This window comes from Microtus pennsylvanicus, chromosome 11 (assembly GCF_037038515.1).
Source record: "Microtus pennsylvanicus isolate mMicPen1 chromosome 11, mMicPen1.hap1, whole genome shotgun sequence".
NCBI lineage: Eukaryota > Metazoa > Chordata > Mammalia > Rodentia > Cricetidae > Microtus > Microtus pennsylvanicus.
The window spans coordinates 88,141,943-88,161,358 of NC_134589.1; the positions used below are offsets into that span (position 1 = coordinate 88,141,943).

The 19,416-nt window shown below is 51.3% G+C and overlaps 1 protein-coding gene and 1 long non-coding RNA gene across 2 annotated transcripts in view; one reads left to right on the forward strand and one right to left on the reverse strand.

The window, feature by feature from the left end:
- The window catches only part of Ergic1 (endoplasmic reticulum-golgi intermediate compartment 1), a 101,346-nt gene that overhangs the window by 59,137 nt on the left and 22,793 nt on the right, over positions 1-19,416 (forward strand). The window contains exons 4-6 of the mRNA XM_075941376.1: positions 8,254-8,348; positions 12,909-13,033; positions 18,436-18,540. Coding sequence (XP_075797491.1) covers positions 8,254-8,348; positions 12,909-13,033; positions 18,436-18,540 — 325 coding nt within the window. The remainder of the gene's footprint in view (positions 1-8,253; positions 8,349-12,908; positions 13,034-18,435; positions 18,541-19,416) is intronic.
- Positions 9,422-14,619, reverse strand: LOC142831369 (uncharacterized). The gene is made up of 3 exons (XR_012907045.1): positions 14,580-14,619; positions 9,824-9,999; positions 9,422-9,481 (listed from the first exon to the last, which is right to left on the reverse strand). It is a non-coding gene; the product is annotated as an uncharacterized LOC142831369 (long non-coding RNA).

The following is a 19,416-nucleotide window of genomic DNA, read 5'->3' on the forward strand; positions in this document are numbered from 1 at the left end:
CTCTGCTAGACCAGCCAGTGCTCTTAACGGATGGAGCCATCTCTCCAGCCCCTTGCTTTTGTTTTTGATTTGTTTTGTTTTGTTTCCTGAGATGAGGGTCTTACAAGATCTTACTGTGTAGCCCAGGGAGTCCTCCTGAGTTCTGGGATCACAATTAAGCTCCTGCTGACCTAAACTGTCTTCAAGTTACAGTATAAATGCTGCAAACCATTGCTTAACGTAAGTGAGTTGTGGGAAGGGCTCTGAGGAAACAGTGGTGCAGGGTGGAGCTAGTTAGTGAAGGGCGTGGCGGGGGTAGGGCAGATAGATGGACTGGACCTGGTGTTTTCTGAAGACCGAACAAGATAGCCTGGCTAAAGGGTACTTAACCCTGGGCCTATGGACTTTCCCATCAGTCAGACCCTGCCTCTTGGTGTGTTAGTGTACCCTGTAACACCTGAGGAAGCTTCAGTTAGCTCAGCCCAGCAAAGGCGTGCCTGTGGTGCTGAAATATGGCCACATACAAGTGGCTTTTAATGTCAGAGCTTAAGTCTGTGAAAGCTGAGTGGCAGGCTGGGCCGCTCAAGCAAGCCCTGACAGTGGACTTTGTCTACTGTTTACCTTGGGCAGGGCTGTCAGTGGCAGAGCACAGTGTGTTCCCCATGCCATCCCCTCCCTTGCTCAGGGACTTCCTCTTCCTGCCTCCTGGATGCTGTGGTCCCCAGGAGGAAGGAAGAGGGCTGCGAAGGCTTGAACCTGTTCCACTGGCTTCTCCCAGCTACCTCCCTCCCTGACCTTCCTCACTGTGGTACCAACATGTCAGGGGTCCGGAGGCCTAAGACTTAACACAGCAGCCAGAAATGATTACATTGCCCACACCGGGCTCCTTTCTTTACAGAAGCAGTCTGGCCCAGGAAGCATAGTTGGGGAAAAAAACTAAAGGCAAATTCATTCTCTTTTGGGGTGGCCATTGGTCCTGTCTGGTTGGCTTTGTGACCACAGTAGGTCAGCAGATCCCTCTGTGGAAATGAGGTCGCCGCCGACTGGGTCAGCACTGCAGCCCTGGCCTGTGGTTCTCAGTGGCGTGAGATGCTCATTCTGCCCCTGCTGCATGAGAGGGAGGCAGGACTGTGTGAGTGCTTGGCTTCCGGCTTGGGCTTGGGCCAGGCTGTTGACCAGAATGAAAACAGGTGTCCCATGGGATATTCAGGGGTTCAGTCTATCCAGGGGTGTAGCCACCTCTCAGAAAGTGGCTGTGGAATGTTCCAGTCCATGACTGCCAAGTTCCTAAAGACTTTAATAGTTACCCACCTGGTAGGTAAATTTATGGTAATAAAGTGTAGCTGCTCAGCCCCTCCACTCGTTGTTTTTAACATAATATACCTTATGGTACTTTCTAGGTATTGTAAGTGGCCAAATGCTAGGCTCATATGCCCAGGTTAGCATCTTACAATGATCACCTTAAAATTTGTCACAAGACCCCTTGAAGTTTCTGGGAGAAACTAAGGCACCAAAAGGTTAGTAAAAGGGGGTGGGGGCAGGGGATGCAGAATCTAAGTCCTGTAGACATCCACAGCCTGGGCACCCCACCCCATAATCCCACCCATCTCTGCACGCTATGTTTTAGAGCCTCAAGTATATGAAAGCCAAGGCTTTTTGGTCAGAATTATTGAAGGTTAGGGCCAGATGCATCAGTGGGCAGAAGGACGTGCTTATGCAAACATCACAACCTGAGTTGGGTTTCTACTCCACTCAACAGACTTGTCCCCTGACTTCCATGTGTGTGCCCCACACATCATACACAACCACAATAACAATAATAAATTAATATTAAATTGAAAACCTGTTGACTAAACTAGACAGTGATGGTGCATGCCTTTAATCCCAGCACTTGGGAGGCAGAGATTTCTGTGAGTTTGAGGCTTGCTTGCTATACAAAGCTACAGAGAAACCCTGTCTCAAAAGATTAAAAAAGAAAGAAAGGAAGGAAGGAAGGAAGGAAGAAAGGAAGAAAGGAAAGAAGAAGGGAAGAAAGAAAGGGAAACCTCTTGACTGGAAGACTCAAGGCTTCCCTGTAGATTTAGGTAGCAAGCTGGAAAAGACCACCCAGGAAGTAGGAGCTTGGCGGTTACCTTGAACGGGGTTCTAAACCAGGCTAACATTGGAGAGACTAGGAACTTAGCCACGGGGAAGAGTGGGTGGCTCCCTCCTGCCCAACACCCCTGAACTGAGTCTTGATTGTGGCCAGGACTGGTAGAATTAAAATGTCACATCGTAGAGCATCGAGGACTCGTCCTTAGCAATGGGAGACTTGAAGGCTTCTGGGCACAGAGTGACAGATCCATTGTTTGGAAAGATCACCCCTGAAAAGTGGGTTTGGGGAGAGAGACCATGAGCCACAGGCTCTGGTAAGGAGTAGGATGATTCCCAAGAGGAAGAGAAGGGGGTTGCTGAGCAGCTGGCTGGGGAGGGCATCCTTCTGGTAGGCAGTCATTTCGTCTGCACTACAGAAATTGGGATTTAAAAGCCAAGGTCCTGAGGCTTCCTGGTCAGCCTACCCCCTTCTGCAGCCTCCCCACTGCATGGAAGTTTCCATTTGATCAGATTGTTAGTCTCAGAGGCCAGCAGCCTTGGGCAGGAATCCCAACTATTCAAGTGCTCTTCTAAAAGCAAATAAAATTGTTTCCATGGATGTCATCAGACTCGCGCCTCAGCCTAGACTCTCAAGGCCTTCGCCTGCATTCCACCTACATCCCCCCATCCCCCCAATACCTCCCAACCCTTTCATCCTCGCTCCCTACAAGGCGAATTCTCACCCACCTCCTCCCCATGCGCTCAGGCCATACAGTGCTGCACCAGCTGGTGTCCCCCACCTGGAATGTGCCCCCCACTCCTGAACCAGCACACACCCTTCACCTTCCTGGGACTCCTGAGAACCTACACCCACATTCTTCTGTGCACACCCCCCCAAGTTTGTTTCACTCCACAGAACTCGCTCAGAAGTCCTCATTCTGGTGGGGGAGTTCAGACACTATTGCTTACTCCAATATGAGAGAGGGAAGTAACAGAGAGAGGTCTGTAGAGCAGAAAACCTTTGCTTGCTATACAAAACTACAGAGAAACTCTGTCTCAAAAGATAGATAGAAAGCAAGAAAGCAAAAAAGAAAGAAAGAAAGAAAGAAAGAAAGAAAGAAAGAAAGAAAGAAAGAAAGAAAAGAAAGATAAACTTCTTGACTGGAAGACTCAAGGGCCCCCATATCCCATAGGCCCTGAGGCCCTAAGGAGGCCCACCTGAAGGTTATCAGAAAAGACGGCGGCACCTGCATCACTAGCCTCCTGGGGGGATGCCCTGCTTTCCAGGGACTCCGTCCTCTCCAGACAGTGTAACCCAGTGGCAAACGCAGGACACTGAGTCCCTTGGTAGCATCCTCCTCTGCCTTCCTGCAGGCTGTGCAATCTCAGCCAGCCATTTGTGCTCCTTACTGAAGACACAGCAATCCTGTCCAGCACTGACTTGCTGTGTTACAGGAGACGCCACCTGCAAATTCCCGGTGTTGTCCCTGGCACGGCCTGGGGCTCAGAGTTGGAGCATCTTCCGGCTTTTTGTGCGGCAGAGTACACTAGGCGGGGCTGTGCTATCCTTCTTATATGCTTTGTGCATTCGGCCTTCACCCCCACACTTTGCAATGGAGGCGATCAGTGTACCCGTTATTTCAGCTCATAAAATGTTGATATTCATGATAAAGGTAACAGCTAAAGACTGAGCGTCTGGTCTGTAGTAAGACTGTGCTAGAACTCCTCTTGTTCTCATTGGCCACCGTAGCAGCCCCATTATTGATATATCAGAATCATTGAGGGCTGCTGGGGCTGCAGAGAGTGTGGAATTCTTATGTCATGTGCTCCTCCTCGTTTACTCTAGATCCCCCAAGATGATTTATGTTACCCCACAGTGCATGCTGTGCATATGATTGTATCTCCATATTATTTAAGGAGCAAGGAAGGAAGTCATGTGTGTCCCATATAGATTCATATAGTTTCTGTTTCCAAGGGGTTTTTTGGGGGGAGGGGGTTCTTCAACTGGTTGAACCCAAAGATAGAAACCCCGTAGAAATGGAAGATCAATTGTTGTGAAAGCCCCATTTTATTTCTAGGGAAACTGAGACTGTTGAAGACAAAGTTCATTGTCCAAGGTCAGTCAACCAGGAGGTCAACCTTGGCAGCTTGGGCACTCCTTGGCATTGTGTTTTCTCTGCCAAGCAGAGCCTGTGGTCAGCCCTGGAGAGAAAATGAGACACGTCCTTGTTCCCCTCCCCACCCCACCCCCCACGCCTGAAGCTTCAGCTTGCCCTCCAGTAGCCCTGAGAGCTGTTGCAAATTCTTGCTCATTTCCTTTCTCCTTCTCTTCCTCTCTTCCACCTCCTTCCCTCGTTGGTTTCTTCTTATTGAACCATGTGTGACTTATAGCACAAATCCAAAAGTGGGGTTAGGGAATCTCACCCTCGAAGGCATCGTCTTAGTTGAGCCATGGTAGATTTCTGCCATCTAGAAGGTTCTTTTGCACCTGCCCCCCAACACCATTCTTTAGACTTCTGTTGTCATAGATTAAGTTCCTTATTTTAAACTTCACCTGGGACTTACTCAGTTACTATGATGAGGAAATTGAGGCTTGGAGAAGTGAAGCCCCCTGTCCCGGGTCTCTCAGCTTTCTAAAGTGACAGAGGCCCAAGAATAGCCCACAGGCCTTCTCATGTCCTGAACTGGTGTGGGGTGTTGGACCAGTTAGAGTCCCTAAACCGTAGTGTACCCACAGAACGTTTCTTCTCTTTTGAGGCGAGCTGATTTGTAGAGCCTGGCAGCCCTGCACGGGCGGCTGTGGGTGAGGCTGCACCTGGGGTGGCAGGAAACTAGCTGGCCTGGAACATTTGCCTTGGACACAGAAGGCAGCCTTGCTGACCTCATCAGTAGGCGGTACAAGCGACTGAACCATATACATACTACAGTTAGGGGAAGCGGCCGGCTCCCGCCTTACATAACCACCAGCCCAGATTGCCACAGGCCATGCATTTATCCTCCCCTCAGGCATCTCAGCCCCTGCGTGGCCCTTCAGCCCTGGCAGCTGACCATTCCAGTTCTCCTGGCTAGGAGACAGGGATCCCTGTCTGGGAGAAGCCTCCCCAGGGGCAATGAGATCACCTGAGCCACACCTGGGATTTGCCTCACTCTGCTGAGGTCATCTCCCAAGATTGCCAGGGAATGACCTCACCCCATAATCCCTCAGCGATGCGCAGAGGTCTAGGTCTTACCAGGTGGGAAAGGCGAGCGCTCCTGGAGGTGTCTCGCTGGGAAGGGACGCCGTGCCCTGGCCGCTGTGCAGTTAATCACACAGTAGTGTTCTTACTAGACTGATTGCTAGTCCTTTGGAATTGAGGCCGTGGTAGAAACAGGTGCTGAAGAGTCGGGAAGGAACAAAGCGGGCAGAGATGGATCCTCCTCTGACTGAATCTCACATGGCCTCTTCACTCCTTGCCCACTGGTTCTGCACAATCCTTGCCAGAACCTTGAGCACTACCTGGATAAGCCTCCGAGTCGCTGCCTACATCCCGTGCCCTGTCCTTGATCCCAGAGACTGAGGAGAAGAAGAGGAAGCTGGGTAGCCCTGGAAAACTTGGGGCTTGGGCGTGAGGCCGACTTCGGCTGAGATTCTGGCTCAGTCATTCTGCTGTGTGCTCTTGGGCTGAACCGCGCCTCCTCTGAGCCCCAGTTCCTTGGTTTTAAAGTGGGAATGAGGACTTTGCAGGGAGCAGAGAGGATGGCATGAATGCACCCTTTGGCTTCCTTGATTAGGGGTACCCCCTCTTCTCTTCTGCCCAGCAAAATGAGCTGGGTATTCAGTGGCCGTGGCTGTGTCCCTGAGCCACAGTTCTTGTTAGTTAAGCGCTGCCTGTATCACATTTGATGAGGTCTTAGTAAAAACAGAATTCACGTGCTGGGCCTAGTCTGTTCTTCCCTAACAAGATGGCCAGCTATTCACAGGAATGGCTACCTGGGAGTCCTCTTACAGTACAACCTGACCCAAGGGATCTAACTGTGTGGGTTATTTCAAATGTTTGTTTTATGGCTTTTTTTAAAAAAGAATTTTTATCATTTTAAAGTGTGTGTATGTATGCATGTGTGTGCACGTACATACATGCATATGGGTATGTGCATGTGAGTGCAGGTGCTTATAGAGGTCAGAAGAGGGCATTAGCTCCCTCTTGTGAGCTGGCATTGTGATCAGGCATTGTGAGCTGCCTAACATGTGGGAACCAAATGTTAACCACTGAGCCACCTCTTGATCCCTATTTTAATTACCAAAATGGGCTATGCGGTGACATTTTGATAAATTGCCAAATGATCAGTTCATCTAGTTAGTACGCCCATTACCTTAATCATTTATGCTTTTGTTGTTTTTGTTGTTTTGTTTTTTGTTTTTCGAGACGGGGTTTCTCTGTGTAGTAGTGTTGGCTGTCCTGAAACTCACTCTGTAGACCAGACTGGCCTCGAACTCACTGAGATCCGCCTGCCTCTGCCTCCCTCCCAAGTGCTGGGATTAAAGACGTGCACCACCACCACGTGCTAACATTTATGCTTTTGTGAGAGAACATTTCAAAATCTTCTCTTGCCAGGAAGTGGTGGTGCACACCTTTAATCCCAGCACTAGAGGGGCAAGGTAGGCCGCTGGGCTACACAGAGGAACCCTGTCTCAAAAAAAAAAAACAAAACCAACTTCTCAATGTGTTGTTACTGCAGTCACCAAGCCTGCACAGCAGAGCAGCAGGACTCCTGTCACCTATGACTTCCTATCTAGTGACCAGCATCCCTGGTCCCCACCCATGACTGTAGCACAGCCCACCCTACCTTCTCCCGCACTGCTCAGTTGAGCGGTCTTTGAGGCCAGGCCTAATGATGAGGCTCCCCCTTCCCATAGGAAGTTAGCTGGGCAGCTAGCCTCTAGACACAGCCCATCTTCCTCCTTACTGCTTCTGCTGCACGTTCAAGGGCACCTGACTTAATGGGGAAAGGAGGAACTGGAACCATCCATTCACGAGCCTCCCTTGGCCCACCCCCCAGGTGTGTCCACCAGCACGCCTGCCTGATCCCAGCAGCCAGGGTTTCTGGACCACGGTGGCCTACTCTCTGGCCTCCTTGGTACATGGTGGCTCCTCCAGGCCTCGAACCTGCTGAGGCACAAGCCTGACCACGTGGCTGTGCTCAGTGTCAAGTTAGCTGCCTGAGCTGTGTCCCGTCACCACACCTGGGTTCTCACACTGCATGTGTCGTGACCCTCTTTCGGTCCGTCTGTCAGCCCAGTCCCCCTCTGCTTCAGGCCTTAGCACAGCCTCCTCCTCCTCTTAGAGACCTGCAGGTCTCCTTGTGTCCTTATCTAGGAGGTAAGCGAGGCCTAGCTCTGCCTGTGAGTCTGATGAACGCAGAGACTATATGTCTTCACACTGTTTCTAGAACCCGACGGGCAGTAGATGTCTCCCAAACTGTCGAATACATGTGTGTTGCTGCCGTCGCTAACTGCAAGGTGGTGTGGCTGTCAGGGGCCACCGGCCCTGTAACTCTGGCAATGAAGTAGTCTCATTGTTCACTCCTGCAGTCTATGGCTGTGCCGCCCTCCGTGCCATAGTGAACATGACGGTTGTGGTCACGTGAAGGATCTTAAGATGGGAACAACTAGGTTAGCCAGCTGGGCCAGATGAAACCTCAGGGGTCCTGTGTGAGGGTGGAAGAGGTGGAGAGGAGAGGAAGCGCTGTGTAAGGATGTGGTGAGCTTTGCCCAAGCCTCTGGCTTCATGACACTTGATGACAGCGACCCCCCAAGAGCAGGCAGTAGGCACTGTGTACCGTTAGTGCTAGGCCCTGAGCCATAGCGAGACTCTGTTGCTCACTTTGTGGTTCAGCCACCCCATCGGGAAGGAGCAGTGTTGTCCCCACTCGACAGATGGGTTTCTAGAGGGGCTTGTAGGAAGTTCTGGAGCCGGGATCTGAACTTGAATCTGGACAGATGTAGATGTTCTTACCAGACCCCTCCTTCTTCCTGGTAAAGCTGTGTTGGAGGGTGGATTTGAACCTCATGGGGCCTGGACACGTGCATGCTGCTGTACCCACGTGGGTATCTGGACCACTGAGTACTGGCCACCAAGTGAGGTGGCTCCTGGCTGTCCAGCCCTATGGGCAGGATTAGTGTTCCCGTCTCAGTCCGGGCTTCTGAACTTGTCTATCCTTCAGGGTGAATGAGCTCTACGTCGATGACCCAGACAAGGACAGCGGAGGCAAAATTGACGTCAGTCTCAACATCAGTTTACCCAATTTGCACTGTGAATGTGAGTATTACAAATAGCTGTCTGTTTCAGCTAGCCACCCAGGTGATCTGTATGCAGACACAGTGAGCCATCTGGGGCGAGCTAAGTGCATGCCGCCAGCTGCAACTCACACGTGGACTATGACAGCCCCCACTGTTTTTTTTTTTTAATTAATTAATTTGAGCTGAATATAATTCCGTTCCTGGAGGTTTTCTGGAATCAAAGACATCTCACGCACCTCTGTAGAGCAGCTACATTGGTGCTGGTGGCACAGGGTGGGGAAGTCTCTCTGGTTTGTTAAGCCTAAGATCTTATGTGGCTCACGGAGAGGAGGAAGCCATAAGGGAGAAAGGGATGGGACCAGCCCAGCCAAGGGGATGAGGTCAGATGTGTGTGCAGCTGAGGTGCGGTCAGTCTGAGACTGGCATCCTGCATGAGACCATAGCTGCCCCATTTGTTAGCAGCGGACCAGGGCTGTTATTATCCCTACCGGTGGCTGATGGCCACAGGATAGTTCCTGTGGAAGTTACATGGCCGCCTGAGTAGTTAAGGTGAGATGCCAGTTGACCCCAAGCCCCAGGCTGCACAGCTCACAGCTGCAGAAGCCGGTGGGACACCGTCACTGAGGGTTTCCTGGCATCTTAACTTCAGGCCTCTCCTGTTTGCTGTTTTAATCAAGACGAAGTCATTTCTATAAAACACAACACAATGAAAGCCTGGTTTCATTTTACCAGACGAGCCTTGGCTGTGATCATCTCAGTTTCCCCTTTAGCAAGAGAGGTTCCCGTGAGATGGTACCTAGCATACTGATGGTGGTGGGATGTCTAGCCATCCCTCAGCCCCACCAGGTCCTAGCCTGATGTAGCCTTTTCAGCCTCCCCCCACCCCTCCCTTCCGATCACAGGACATGGCTCAGGAGCATAGCCCGCAAGGACAGAACACTGGGTGGGCCCAGACCGAGACAGGGAGACATTCAGCTCTGTTCCTGCTTTTGGTGAGAGTGACATCACAGCTTTGAGCCCACATTGGGCCCAGGGCCAGGGGACCTGTTGAAATAGGTCACTTTTATTTATTTATGTGTTTTCATTTTTTTTCTTCTCTCTTCTTAGAAAAATAATTTATCTGGCAGCCTCTCCTTTAGGGGCTGGCTGTATCTGTGAAGCAAGGAAATTCTTAGTCAGGGCAGAGGACTAGACTAGCAGAGCAAGGGCTGGGGGGGATGTGACTCTAGGCTCAGTCCCAGATCCAGACAGTGTGACTTCGGGCAGGACAGGCGTCCCTGGCTGCTGCCCGTGCCAGTCTTTGTGATCTGCCCCCCCCCCCATGGGTCCTGCCAGCTCTGCAGGGCTATGACTTGAACCCGCCAGAGTCCAGCACAATGGCTTTTCTTTCAAAGACCTTCAAGGAGGGATGGTGCAGCTCAGTGGTTTGCCCAGCGTACTTGGGACCCTGGGTTCTGGTACCATTCACACACACAAAAAGACTCTGTTATACACAAAAGCGCATGTTCATCTTGGTATCATTGGAAAACCCAGAGAAGCAGAGGAAATCACCCACAATTCCACCACCCGATGACGGTCTGTGGACACTCTGACATCATTCTGTCCCGCTGCCTGTCCTTCTGTGCATTTCAATCATGGCTGAGGCCATACTACAGGTGTCCTCTCATATCCTGCTTTCAAAAACAATGTTCTTCGTCGTGGGCAGATGGGGTTAGGGCACATGCCTGGCCCGTGAGAGGCCCGGGTTCCATTCCCAGCACTGTAAAGGTGTCGTGACGGTGTCACTACTGTTCATTATGCAGCTAATGCAGGTCCACCTTCAAAACACAGAACTGTAGCGTAGCGGTAGAGCGCTTACTTAGCATGAGGTAGAATTTTAGCACAGAGGGAAATACAGCTACGTTTTTAGAAATCGGAAAGTACCCATTCGGTGTTTCTTTTTGCTGCCCCAAGTATGTCACTGTCCCCTAAGCAGCCTGTGATGACAGTGGAGTGTGTGTATCTATGAACACAGTCACTCTGTGTGTGCAGTTCTACACCACAGATTCGACAGCCACAGGACGAAAGCTTTCAGAGAAGGAATACATTGCATCTGCCCTAAAACGTACAGACTTTTCTCCTTGTTGTTATTTCCTAAACAGTGTGACGCAGGAAGTCACTGTGTCATATTGTAAAATGCCAGAGACCACAGCGTATGAAGAGAAAGGTGTGCAGGGACCGGGTGTTGCATGTGTCAGTCTGTGCTTGGCTGGAGCATTGTCATATAGTGTGTTGAGAACATGTAGTGGGCAGAACTGTTCCCCTCAAGTCAAAGAAGAAGCAAACAAGAAAAGGCAAAGGGCAGTGATTTCACTGTCCCCTTCAGGGGTACAGCCTAGTAACAGTAAGGACATCCCACTAGGTCATCCCACTAGGTCCTACTCTTAAAGGTGTACCACCTTCTGAAGCACCAGAGGCTAAAGTTCACGCCTCCATCATATGGGCCTTTGAGAAGAACTGGTCCAAAGGATGGCAGCTATGTACATGGCATTCGCATTGCACTGGGCTGTGTGAGTAACCCAGAGGATGCAAACAGCCCTCCATTTTACAGGGGGAATTTAAGCATCCCAAGACCTCGGTACCAGGGTATGTATCCTGCTTACTTTGTTTTCTTCTCAGATAGCTAGAACTCTAGATGTTGTAGAACTTTTGTGAAATTCACACACACACACACACATACACACACGCGTGCGCGTGCGCACAGAGAGAAAGAGAGAGAGAGAGAGAAAGAGAAACGCTTTTCCTAAGATTCTTATACTATTAGTGAAATAATAACCAGCGATTTTACCACCAAGGCCTGTTCTGAATCAGAGCTGTGTTCTGGCCAACTGCCTGGGGACAGGCTCAGAGAAAGGCTCTGTTGCTTCTCAGTTGTGAGCTCTTTGTGCCTCAGTTTCCCTTGACGTTGACTGGACAGTTATAACATCATCTTCCGCACAATTATGTTCAGATCCTGCATTCTTATGTAAAACTCTTCAGCAGCGAGCCCAGGCTAGCAGGTGCTGTCTTGAGTCTCCCGGTCTCCAGAGCAAGCCTGTGATAACTGAGTCACAGGAAGCTTAGGTAGCCTGCCTTCCGGGGACCCAGGGCCAACCTCTCTGCACACGCCAGTTAGTGCATTCTCTACCTGCTGCTTCCCACCACGGAGGAGACCTGGCCCATCAGCCACCATCATTTTGACAGGCACTTGGGTGGCTTCTAATTGTCACAGTTTCCACCAAGACTGGCCAGAGTGGCCTCTTGCACATGTCTGAGCACGGGTGTCTCTGCAAGCTGGCTTCAAGTGGAACTGTTGAGTCAGGCAGGGATTGCTTGCGTTTCTTTAGCTTTCTCCATGACAGACCAGTGGCATCATCTCTGATGGCCATGTCACGTGCCCTTCCACACTGGCTGGCAATACTTCCCCTACGCCCACTGAGGAACGCAGCTGTTCCCATTTTCTCTCTATGCCTGGTTGTCTTTAAAATAGCTTACTTTAAGAGATCTATTCTTTCTCTGTTCCTTTGATGTGCCTGCCAGGAAGTTCGCTACATCCCCAAAGTGGACAAAAGCCTCTCTCCCTGTGCACACTGGGACCTTGTCAGAGAATAGAGAAGCCTGTTCATTGTTAGAGTGCAAAGCTGAGCCACAGTGAGGCTACAGAGTCATGTTGGAGTCAAGACTGGCATTGGGGGCCACAGACCTCCCGTGGGTGGACTAAAGAACCTCATATACCTGGAGGGTATAGCCTGACTCTTCCCATGATGCTACTCTGGTGCTGGGACTTGGTAACTGCAGACACTGAGTAAAGGAAGGTATGAATAAGAGAGAAAGAGAGAGAGAGATGCTTGAATCTGTTCACTGAGTACCCCAGAGTGTCAGGTGCGGCACGTGCTGCCACTCGGACCCTGTGCTGAGTGTCTGCCATGCCTGTTAACTCTGGTCCACATACCCTTCCACTGAAAGGTCATTTTTTTTCTCGAGAACAGGGTTTCTCTGTGGCTTTGGAGCCTGTCCTGGAACTCGCTCTGTAGACCAGGCTGGTCTCGACCTCCCAGAGATCCACCTGTCTCTGTCTCCCATGCATTGGGATTAAAGGCGTGCGCCACCACCGCCCAGTTGAAAGTTCAATTTTTAGCACCTCATATTTCAGAAAGATAAACTGAGGCATTGAGGGTAATGAGTTCCTGAGTCATGTCACAGTGAGGACCCAGTGAGGATCCAGGGGGCGGACCGAGTGGCAGACCCCTGTGGCGCCTCCTACCCCACAGCATTCCTTTGGCCTGCATCCTTGGCTGTTCTAGCCCCTGCTTCCTCCTAGCTCTTCTTCCCTCATCGCTAGCCTCAGGCAGAGGTAGGGACGCTGTGACTTGGGGTGGGGGCCATTTTGGATGCTGCTCTCTCTGAGCCAAGTAGCCGCTTTCTCCTCTGCTGGCTGCCTTTCTATATAGCCTTGGGTTACCTGGGCATTGTGTTTATGGAGGCCAGCCGGGGCTTCTGCAGAAATAGGCTGGTCCCCGCTCTAGGTGGGGTGGGTGACTGCTCTCTTTGGCCTCCACAGTGGTCGGGCTTGACATCCAAGATGAGATGGGCAGGCATGAAGTGGGCCACATCGACAACTCCATGAAGATCCCGCTGAACAATGGAGCAGGCTGCCGCTTCGAGGGCCAGTTCAGCATCAACAAGGTACGGAGACACTGCCTGGGTCCTTTTCCTGCTCCCTACCCACATGACCCCAACAGAACCCCTGGCAAGCTGAGAATCAGCACATGACTGCCTGATAATTCTCTCTGAGACTGGGTAGGCTTTGGACTCCCTGGGATTTCAGGCCCCTGGTGGTGGGTCTGCACCTTGCTGGAGTGGAGGAAATGGAGGGAGGCGAGAAGACCTGCCTTCGAGTCCCAGTTTGTGCTCCTCTCCAGCAAGTAGTGGCCACCTGAGGTTATAGCTGTGATGGCAATAATGTCACAGTGGCATCGTCACCCATGTCACAAAGCTCACGTTGGGTAAATGGGTAAACACCCACCGTTCATTCCAGGTTGGTTAACATGCACCTTATTATATTGTTATATAATATATTATATTTATATTATATAAATATATATAATATATTATAATTATATTATAATATATTATATTATATAACAGATGAGGTACCAGGGCAAGTGGCGATAGACAGCCAGGACATGTCCACCACTGCCCGACACCTGCCGGTCAGCCCAGTAGATAGTTCCCTTGGTGTGGGCTACCTGGGGGTGGGGGAAGCCAAGAGCTGAAGCTGTGACCTGGGGGTGGCACAGAAAGCACCCATGGCCCCAAAGACCCTGCTAAGTTCCTGCTTCCACAGCTGTTTTGCGGCTGAGAACGCTTAGGAAAGGGGTTCTGTGGGAGGGACTGGGAGTCAGTTCCTCGATTCTGATATGGTTGATTCCAAGCGAGTATCTCTAGGGAAATGTTAAGCTGGAATTCGGAGACATGTTTCTGAGGTTGAAGGACAGAGTTTTGGGCAACAGGCCTTCCTGCGGGAGTCAGCGTCAGCACTGAACTGTGATGTGGGAAGTCATAGGTTTAGGTTGGGGACACTCTGAGCGGGCACTCCCAACAGCATTGCCTTGGGAGTATGAGGGAGGCAGAACTGTAGGTTCTCCATCTGACCTCCTGAATCCCAGGACTCCTGCCACCAAGCTCTAAGGACCACAAGGCCTCCCAGAAGAGAGTAGAGTATAAAGCCTTGTTATAAACACAGGGTCCACAGAAACCTGAAAGAGTACAGATTTATCTGCAGATACCCCAAAGACTGCCGATTAAGTCCCATCTCTCTTTTTACTAAGCTAATTTAGCATTTCCTACGGCTATTAATACAATCCAAAAAGACCAAGGCAGCGTTAGTTATACCCGTGACTTTGTTACCTGAAGCTGCTGCTGTTCCCCTTCTAGTACAGCCATAAAGAACTTCAAGGCACGGTACACACACTGCCACTCTGAGAATGACAGCAGCCGACACACAGGAAACTCCTTGACAAAAACCACATCACTTTGATATCTAGTCAATGAAGCAGGGGCTGCGTTGGGGAAGGGGTGAGCCCCCTGTGGTGGGGCTGTGGGGTGCCTGCTGGTGGTAGTTGAAGATTCCCAGGCACATGTGCACATGTGCTCACTTCCCAGTTGTGACATGTGGTCACCTGCATTCCACCATGCACACTCCTGACAACTCCGTTGTCACACTACCTACCTCTTGGCAAACACGTCCTCCGCTTCCTTGCGTGAACTGCGTCATGGATCCCAGCTGGCTCCGGGTGGATCAGAATTTGCCTCTCAAATCAGACCAACCACCTTCGTTTTAAAAAAGCCTGACTGGTGTCCTGGCTAAGGAAACTGGGTGTTTTAGTGTATCAAACTCTGATTCCCTCATCTGTAAGGAGGCAGGGTTATTATCTACCGCATATGACCGAATCAGATGTATAAATGTTTCACAATATGACTGGTCGGGCGTGGGCAACCTTTCCTCCCCTACCTTGTAACCCATTAGTAGGCTGTTGCCCTGCCCTTGTCAGCCTATGCTTGACATCACTTTAGTGTAAGTGTGTTTGTACACTGCACATGAATGGCAGACATGTAAGAAACTGGGCCTCTCTGAGCCAGAGAAAGAGAACGTGATGGCCAGGGCATCTGGGAAAGCACTAGCCAGCCTTTGTACTGTGGCCACTGTCCAATTGATTCTTACCTGGCCCTTAACTAAAGCCTAGGAGTCAAGTAGCACTTGAGGGACCACAGCTAGGTCTGAGCTCAGGCACTCTGGCCACTGGGCCCTGAGCCCTGCCTGTGGCTACTACTTTTAACATCTGTATTATGCATGCTATGACCAGAGTGGCCATGTTCTTTGGGCACAGCCTAGACCACTGTCCACCCAGCCCTTTGGAGAATATAGGCTCTCGTGACCCTGCCCTCTCTCCCTTTCTGGGGTCTTGTTCTCTGGAGCTGTGATTAAGACAGTCAGTGTAAGCCAGGCAGTGGTGGTGGTGCATGCCCCCAGCACTCAGGAGGCAGAGGCAAGGGGATCTCTGAGTTTGAGGCCAACCTGGTCTACATAACGAGTTTCAGGCCAACCAGGGCTACGCAGAGGAACGCTATCTCAGAACCTCCCTTTCCCCCCAAAAAATAAAATAAATAAAAGGCCAGTGTGACAGCCTGCCATGAGGACAAGGAGAGCAGCTGTCCCTCCCTGGTCTCCCATTGTTAGACATAGGCTCGTCCCCTTTATAGACCCTCTGTAGACATGGCCTCTTTATCTACCCATCAGCAAGTCCACCAACAGCCAGATGCCAGAGTTCACCTGCAGGTGCCCTGGCAGCCCCCATCAACTCAGGCGAGCCTGCCCGGGAGCCCTGCTAATCATGGCTGCCCTGGGAAGGGGGGCCCAACTCCAGCTATATATTTTTAAAATCCATCTGAGACAGTGACGTAGGTGCCCAAGTCACAGGTTCTAAAAGCGTCGTCTTCTGTTTCTTCGGCTCAGTGTGCTTGTGTGACTCAGACCCCTGTGATGGATTCGGTGTGGAGTGGAGCGGGTTACTGAGTCACAGGCTGGAGGACGGGCAGCGGGTGGCAGATATCCAGGAGCCAGCGTTCTCCACGCTCTTAACCCTGGGGGCAGAGACCCCAAACCCAAGGCTGTCTGTCTGGGCCTCACCTGGCCTGGCCCACCGCCCAGAGAATCTGACGGGACACTGTCAGTCTCAGGAGTTCTGATGATATCATGTAAAAGGGCTTTTTTATTTCCTGGTGCTGGAATGGATCCCAAGGCCTCGCGTATATGAGGCAAGGTGCTCTTCCTGACGTAGGCACCTAGCCACATCTCTCCTGAGCTATGCCCGAGCCCTGTGCAGGTTTTGTGATGGAAATAAACCCAGGTGTTACTCACGCTGTGAAAGGAAGCGTGAAATTGTTCTCAGGAGCAGCGGCTTTCCCTCGCCCCTGTTGCTCGCCCTTCCAGGGCCCCAAGGCTGTGAGTCCTGAAGCATATTCATCCCACATGCCTGTGCTCTTCTCTTGTTCACAAAACCTCTGTGGTCATAGTCCTACTTTCTGATGGGGAAACTGAGGCACAGAGTGACAATCGGAAGAGCCCCAGTGCCATGGGTGGAGAGCTGCTGCTTCTGTGCCTCTGAGGCAGGCCACTCTTATGCTCCGCTCATTCTAGAGACCTTCCTGGGCCACCCCCGGCTCCGCAGGCTGCCCACTTCAGCCACGGCTCATAAGATCTATGAGCTTTGGCTACGGCTGAAGACAGGCTGTCACAGCAGAAGGTCCTCAGCCCAGTGCCTGAAACAGGGCATTAACAAAAGCTCCCTGGTGGGCAGTCACATGCCAGGAAATAGCCATGTTTCTCACTCCCTGGCAGCTGGACTAAGAAAGACCCTGGGTCTCTCCAGTGTGGCAGTTGGGATTTTAGCTAAATGGCCTCATATCCCCTGCTTTCTCTGCCTGCAGCTGCCCTGTTCTGTTCAAGGATTTTCTAGCAGGCGTACCTGCTGCTTGCTCCTGCTGTCTCTGCTATGAGACCTTTCCCTGTCTTCCTGAGAAATGCAGGCTTTAGGGCCTCTGCACAAGGGAGTCCTTCCCCCTGGGAAGCCCTCCTGAACATATAACCGAAACAGAGCTGGGGGCTCTCCTCAGCCTGAGCACTGGGCTAAGGGAGGTGGGGAAGCTCAATGGACAAGCATTCCAGGAAGAAGTGGCAGACACAAAGGCCCCAGGGTGGGCTGTACAGGACACTGTTCCCAGTGCCATAGGGAGGTGGCTGAGGGGTGGTGAGCAGAGGAGAGGGTGGCACTGATGAGGCATAGAGGTAGGCCTGAGTGTGTGACAGTAACCAGACACGTCACCGAAGCACCTGGGCTCAACTGGGTCACTCAGTTTGTGCATTGCCGTAGTGAAATACTGAGGCAATAATGGATAAAGAAATGATATTTATTCAGCCCCAGCGGGTGAAAGCTTAGGCTCAGGAGCCCATCAGTTGACCTGTGATGAAGTCCTCTCAGTGGATGTCACAGTGACGGACACGTGACAGAAAGGATCCTAAAGGAAGGATGCTGTGGTAGGACAGGAAGCCCGAGAGAGAACAGGCCACCTTTGCTCTTTCAGAACCCAACCTAGGTGCTACGAGAAGCCTTCTGAGCTCAGTGTCCCTTTGCGGCCTAAGGATCACCACTGCAACTGGGCCCCACATCTTAGAGGTCCTGCCTTGATGCTCATGGCCGCCGTGAGGCCACACCCCCAGCACATGAACTCTTGTGTAACGAACCACCTTAAAGTCCAGGCTCACTGGGCTGGAGAGATGGCTCAGTGGTTAAGAGCATTGCCTGCTCTTCTAAAGGTCATGAGTTCAATTCCCAGCAACCACATGGTGGCTCACAACCATCTGTTATGAGGTTTGGTGCCCTCTTCTGGCCTGCAGACACATACACAGATAAAATATTGTATACATAATAAGTAAATAAATTAATAGATTTACTTTTAAAAAAAAAGAACAGGCTTACTGTTAGAAGCCTGGGGAAGGGTCTGTGTAGGGAGAAGCAAGGGTGAGCAGACACTGGGGACCAGGATAGAAGCTACTCTGAGGTCCTCCAAGGGGATCTCAGAGGCTGTCAAGGCCACTGAAGTCAGTCTCTAGGGATTCCCTGTCTATGGTGATGAGGTCGACTTAAGTAGACGTGAGCTTGGTTCAGATTTTGAGGAAGTCACTTGCTTGTTCAGAGTGCACCCCCATCAACTGCTGAGCCAGCAAACCTTGAATCCACAGAGGTGGGTGGGAACTGCTGTCGTTTTGAGTCCAGGCTCTACTGATCGCCCACCTGGATACCTCACATGGACTCTTGTCCTGGGTTGTCCCTGATGCCTCTTCCCGTAGCTTCTACGAGTGCACCAGTCTTCTTCAAAGTCATACAGTTGGAAAGGCTACAAGTCAGAGTCCCAGTCCCAATGTATGTCCTACTCCTGTGTCCCAGTCCGTGGAGATCATACAGCCCTCGGAGCCAACCCCCTTGGACAGCCACCCAGATAAATGAAACCTGCCTTTCTTCCTCTAGGTCCCCGGCAACTTCCACGTGTCCACGCACAGTGCTACAGCCCAGCCACAGAACCCGGACATGACACATATCATCCACAAACTCTCCTTTGGGGATACACTACAGGTGAGCAGGGGAGCAGGGTGATGTGGCTGTGAGCTAGTGTGCTGGGGTTTCTCCCTAAGGGTCACCCACACGAGGTTCTGTTCACTCGGCTCCTCTTTGTCCTGCTTTCTGGGGGTGCCACCAGCCACACAGCAGACGAGATGCTCAGGCTCGGAACTGGGACTAGGAGGGAGGTGGACTCTGGGGTTCGGCACACTCCCTCATAGCTGTCTCGTTCCATTTTCTGTTGGTATCACTGAGCAGCCCAGACCAGGCGGTGTTTAATAAACAGAAGTTTTTTAGTTCACAGCTCTGCAGTCTCCAAAATCAAGAGCATCCTGCCAACATGGTACTATGGAGAGGACGTCCCTCTTGTTACATGCAGACATGGCCAGGCCCATGATGTTCATTGACACAAGGCCCAAGAAAGGGAGCATCAGACACATTGCCCTCTGTCCGAAGGCCCATTCTATGCCATACCCAGCCATTTGTTTTTATATGAACAGACTCTCAAGCGGACTTTTCAGAACAATTAATCAGCATGTGTCTGTGACCCCAGAATGATACATATAGACATGAAATGCCAAAGGCATGTGTCACCCAAGATGACTCCTCTCACTCAGCTGGCTAAAAGCCCAAAGGAATCTGTCTGAAGGAGGGGAGCAGGGAACTGGGTTTGCCTGAGGAAGGCCTGTGCTAGGTTGGTGAAGGGTTTGCTGACGGTTTGAGGCCACTGCCACACCAAACATACATCTATTAGGAGGAAGAAGGATCCATGAAGCAAGACTGTAGGCAAGAAGGTGAGGGAAGGGTTACAACCTGGGCAAGGAGGATGAGGACCCAGGCTGAGGCAGGGGAGAAAGGAGAAGGCAAGAGGGCAGATTGGGGCTGCATGTA